This window comes from Hipposideros armiger, unplaced genomic scaffold, assembly GCF_001890085.2.
Source record: "Hipposideros armiger isolate ML-2016 unplaced genomic scaffold, ASM189008v1 scaffold_525, whole genome shotgun sequence".
Taxonomy (NCBI): Eukaryota; Metazoa; Chordata; class Mammalia; order Chiroptera; family Hipposideridae; genus Hipposideros; species Hipposideros armiger.
Window position 1 is genome coordinate 1,261,789 of NW_017731875.1, and position 5,872 is coordinate 1,267,660.

Here is a 5,872-nt window from a genome sequence, read left to right on the forward strand (position 1 = left end):
CTCATGGCAGCCCAGCTCCAGGTTGAGCTGTTGTTCAGCATCTTAGCTGTGGAGGGCAGTGTCACTGGCCCTCATATGTGGGATCCAAACCAGGGCCCTCTGGCATCCCAAGCGAGTTCTTAACCATCGCGCCACTCAGCCGGCCCTCGTCTCCATTTTCAAAGCCAGCAAGGAAGGGTTGAGTGAGCCCTTCTTATACAGTCGTACTCTGACTTTGCTTTTGTCATCACATCTTCTCTTCCTCTAATTCTTCTGCTTCCATTGTCCACTTTTAAGGGCCTTTGCGATTACACTGGACATATCTGGATAATCCAGGATACTCCAGCAATATGAAAGTCAGCTAATGAACAAAATTAATTCCATCTGCAGCCTTAATTCCCCTTTGCCATGAAACTTAACATATATAGATTCTGGAAATCAAGACATGGACATCTTTAAAGGGGCATTATTCTGTTTACCACAACATCAGAGTAAGCTCCCTATGGGCAAATCTTCATCTCAGAATGTATTTTCTAAGAAACCCAACTTGCAAAGTCTGTTTAGCCAGAGTCTTTGAAGAGTCCAGCAAGAAATCACAATGGCAAAGAAAAACTCACAATAAATAGTTACCAAACATTCAAAGATTATCTACAACATTAAAAGAAAACAAGCAAACAATATAGTAAGAAACTGTGTGAAATAGTATTAAAAATAAGCCAGTTCAGAGTTTTAAAATACATGTAGTTAGCAGCCTTAAAGAGATGAGAGACAAAAGATGAGAGATGTGTGTGGGGGGGGGAGGGAGAGAACGAATTACAATCATGAAGACAGCACAGGTTTTTATGAAAAGGATTGGACATAAAAAATTAAAATATTGGAAAAGAATTATATTTAGGAGTTGAAGAATAAAATAGAAACTAATGAAAATAAAATTGTGACTTTCAAGAATAGGTGGGTGGATTTTCAGGACCACAGTGAAATAGATAAAGTGATGGAAGGAAAAAAGAAAGAGAAGGAGTTACAACTTTATTTTAAACTATTTGTAGAAGAATATGGAAAGAATGTTGGGAAAGAAATATTTTTAACAATTAGGTTGTAAAATCTCCTAGAAGTAATAGATACATAGTCTCAGAATGTAAGGGCCAACTGAATACCAAACATGATTTTTTATTAATTATATATCTAAACTGAATATAATGAAATTCAGAATATCAAAATTTAGATTATTTCCAAGAAACAGAGGAAAACTTGCTTTCGAAACAATAAAAAAAGGATTGCTTCACATGTTTTATTAACAGCTCTAGTTGCCAGAAAAAGTAGATTCAAGATTCTATAAATTTTTGATTATTCAAATATGAGCACAAATGAGTACATATTTAGACATAAAGATATAATTAATCATAATTAGAGAAATTTGGGTTGTAACTAGTGGCACGGGTTGGCTGGGGATAATAAATATATTCTCCATGAAGATTTTGAATCCCAGACAAAGAAGATATTCATCAAGATTGATTGCAGAAATAAATTATCTAAAATACACACACACTCATATAGTCAAATAAAAATGGTCATTTAAAAAGTTTCTTAAAGCCTGGAAACAAAATTGCAGACAATTCCAACATGAGAGATACAGATATGAGAAAAACAGGAAATGGCAAAAGGGGGCTAAAATTTCTGTTTTGTTCAGAATAGGGCTATTATAAATTAGTTTAATGAGAAAATGAATATTTAATGTTAAGAAACAAAGTTAAATTAGGAAATCATGAATATCAGGAAAAGAAAAGTATTGGAAAATATGAAATTAAAAAAATGTGATCAAAGCCTAAGAAAGCAGAAATATGTTGTAATTGGTTATAATCCTGCTACCTAATAATTCTACCTCAAAATATAAAACCTGAATAAATTATCTAAAAATATACAAAAAAAATAATGAAAGGACATGCAGCATATTTTCTAATTAATTAATAATAATATTAATATCTATTAACGGGTGAATACATGAATAAAACCAATGTTACAGAACAAAACACAAAATATTTATTTTATATACATTAATAACAAATGATCTGATTAAAATACTGTGATTGCTGGTAAAACTAAAATATTTTGTTCTGAGATGTTAGAAAAACACATGATAGAATTTGCCTCTTGAAAAATAGGAGAGAAAATGTGTTGTGACAGTGTTAAAGGGCATTTCAATTTTCATTCTGTATATGTTTCATCAAGCATTATCTTTGAAATAAGAGTAATGTTTAAAGTTGTTAATTTGTGAATTGTAGGAATAAAAATGTTTGCTATGTTTTTACTTTAGTTTCTTTTTTAAAAAATCTGAAAAAGAAAAAATAATATATTTTTAAAATAAATAATATATTTTTTAAAAATCTGAAGAAGACAAAATAATATTATATTTTTAAAATGGAAGCCAATGTGACAAGTTTGATGATACAAAAGGTCATTGCTTGGTCTTTGGGAAATTTTATTATTGAATCACTTGAAAGCCCTACAACTCATAGAAAAAAATTGCTTTTCTTAGCTTGTGTATTAAACTTCGTGGGAAAAATAGAGACAGATTATAGGCCTAGGGTTAGAGGCCTTGGAATTGGGGACAGATTATTTAAGGGTCTAGTGTAGATTGAGAATAAAATTGAATAATGTGATAAGCAAAAGCCAGAATACATCACATAGAAAGAGAGAAATGCTATAAGTAATTTGATTACAATACCACTTTATGCTTATACTATGGGCCTGAATGCAAAAAGTCAGTCAGTGATGGTATTGTTGGTATTACTGAGAAATAGTTTTGCGTTATATGTCTGTTTTGGCAGACATTCTTATGTATTTGGCAGACCATTCCAATTCAAGCTACAGATTTGCCAATGATTTTTTTGAACCCATGAACTTGGCTTTTATTTTAAAAGCACACAGGATGAAAGCTACATGAGGCCAAACATTTGTGTTAGATTTATTGATGTATCCCTAGCAATTAAAAAAATGTAAGACATACAATAGATACAAAATAAATATATATTGAATAAGTGCATGAATTAAGTAAGTAGGACATTGGTTTAAAATATTCAGTGCCACATTTCTCTAATTATAAAGAACAAAAGACCAAGATACGTTCTTTCTGCAGAAAAGAGGTAGCCTTATGCTATCAAGGACTCTGCATGAAGATATGCAAACAGATGAAATTCAACTTTCTTCCAAGATAGCCTATTAGCATTTGAATTTGAGATTCAATGAAGTTTCCACAGTCTTAAAATCTATTAGTCAAAGACAAGAAAACTTAACTTGTATCACAACCTGGCAGCAACAGGTTAGGACCAGGAGATACTCATTAAGGCAAGAACACACAAGTCTTCTTAACAAAACCATTAATAAAAGAATGTGGTAGGAGTCTTATTTTTTAGCAAAGACATTGACCACTCTCTCTCGTATCTGTTTGGTCCTTACACCATAAATGATGGGGTTGAGTGAGGGCGGAATAACCAAATAAAGGTTGGCAACAAGAATGTGAATATAGCGGGGTATGCTGTGTCCAAATCGGTGAGTGAGGAAAGAAAAGACTGAGGGGATATAGAAAACACAGAGGACCACCACATGGGAGCCACACGTGCTAAGGGCTTTTAGCCGTGCATCTTGTGATGGAAGGCGGAAGACAGCACGGAGGATGTAAACATAGGAGATGCCAATAAGGACCAGGTTCATAAAAAAGAGAGAGACTACAAAGAGCCCATAGATAGCATTGATCCGGATGTTTCCACAGGACAGCTTTGCAATGCCCATGTGCTCACAGTAGGAATGAGCTATTATCCGAGCCTGACAAAAGGGTAGGCGGCAGATGAGGTAGATCATGGGAAGTATAAGCAGGACTGGTCGTATTACAATACACATGCTGATACCCACCAGCACCCGGGATGTCAAGGTGGTCGTGTAGTGGAGTGGAGCACAGATCGCCACGTAACGGTCAAAGGCCATGGCCATCAGCACCTCAGCCTCCATGCCAGTGAAGGTATGGATCAAAAACATCTGGGTCACACAAGTTCCAAAGTTAATCTCATGTGCATCAAACCAGAAGATACCCAGCATGCGGGGTACAGAAGTTGTAGAAAGGGCCAAGTCAGTTGCTGAAAGAATGGCCAGAAAGTAGAACATGGGCTCCCGGAGGGTCTGCTCAGCCTTAATGACTAGCAGAATTGTGGCATTGCCCAGTAATGCCACAAGGTAAACAGAGCAGAAAGGCAGGGAGAGCCAGGCATGGCCCTCTTCCAGACCTGGGATCCCAATGAGGAAAAATGTGGCTGGGTGAAAAAGGCTCCTGTTGAAGTATATCATGTTGTCACTTGTCAAAGATCAAAGGAAGTGAAGCTGCTCCTCCTAAGGGAGAGGGCGGGAACTAAAAATAGAGAGGGGTGGGGTATCAGGATAAGAGAGATCAGAGGAAGAAGCAGATGGTACATAAATTGCTAGCGCAGTGTTTCAGCAGAGTTGATGGCATGTTTACTACATGAGTAGGCCTGTTACTGATGGGCATATGTTGAATCAGCCCCATAGCCCTTTATCAGGTCAGGCCAAGGTCATATTCAGAGTTTCCATTCTGCCTACTGATTGAGTTCTAATTCCAAACAAGCTTCCAAACATGGAAGCTTGTAGCAAGCTCAGTGCAGATCTCTAATAATTACAGCTTGCTAGTCACTTTGGAATAGACTAGGATATGATGCCTCTCTGGGACATATACTCTCTGATGAGTGATACTGAAAACATCAAGACTGCACCCAGGGCCAAGTTAATACACTACAGAGGCAGTCAAATATGCTTTTAAGCAATCCATAATGAAAATAAATCATAGATCCAACTGTATAGGTACTCACACAATGAAAGCCTGAATTCTTCTGACTCCTTATTATTTACCATAGAGATACATATGTAAAATCTCTGACCCAAGCACAGTAGCCTCTCACAGACACCAAATCAAATTACAGGAGACACAGTCACAGATTCTCAGACGAGTGCTGGCCCCTTAAGATGTCTGGCCAGGAACAGAAACAGCCATTGTTCATGATTTACACACAATGCAGAGTATCAGTTAGGAAGGGGAAAAGGACAGTTGTCTAATGCCGTTTGCCCACCACTTTTGTTCAGTATTCACATTATATCAAGTATTCTCAGAGCACCTATTATTTTACCTGTGTTACTTTTACCACAGCTGTGGAGCAAACACTTGCTTGGCTATTCCTCCTTCCAGTTCAAGACACTGGAAATCGGGGTAGAAAACCCTGACAACCTCAGGTGGTTTGGGTACTAGCAAAGCTGTTTTATGTAGTTCTCTGGAATAGCAGTATCTATCAATAGAATAGAATCTACTTGTTCAATTATCTGAAGGGGATGGAAAAAGGTACTTAAATGATACCTTGAAAATGCTACAGAACAAATGAGGCCATTCAGAATGAGCTAAAGAAACTTACCCTAAGGTGTATGGTAGAGCTGCATTTGTAATTAAAGCATAGAAATCCTTTTTTTCATCCTTGGTATAGCTTCACTTTCTTATCATTTTAATTATCTATTTTTTTTTCAATAGAGAAAACATACCAAGGTAAAAAAAACTGTTTTCTGAGTTCAGCCCAACAGCGAGAGACCAACTGCTGCGAGGTGCACTGGCTCTTATTCGTATTTTATAAAAACATAGACACCCTGGCCAGCTAAAAATAAAATAAAATAAAATAAAACATTGCCTAGCAAAAAGATGATACCCCAGGTCAAGGCTACTGCGTCCCTGTTGCTTATGTTGGAGCAACACTAGTAGACCCCTCTCAACAGTAGGTCCCCGGTTCATAGCATCATTCCTTCCTATTGCCATGGGTTTACTTATTTCATCCAATGCAATTGACAGGAT

The 5,872-nt window shown here is 36.5% G+C and overlaps 1 protein-coding gene across 1 annotated transcript; it reads right to left on the reverse strand.

Annotated features, from left to right (window-relative positions):
• Window positions 1–3,378: 3,378 nt before the first annotated feature.
• On the reverse strand, window positions 3,379–4,314 carry LOC109396525 (olfactory receptor 52J3-like). Its single transcript, XM_019668389.1, has one exon. The coding sequence runs from the start codon at window positions 4,312–4,314 to the stop codon at window positions 3,379–3,381; it is 936 nt and encodes a 311-aa protein (XP_019523934.1).
• Between the last annotated feature and the right edge of the window lie 1,558 nt (window positions 4,315–5,872).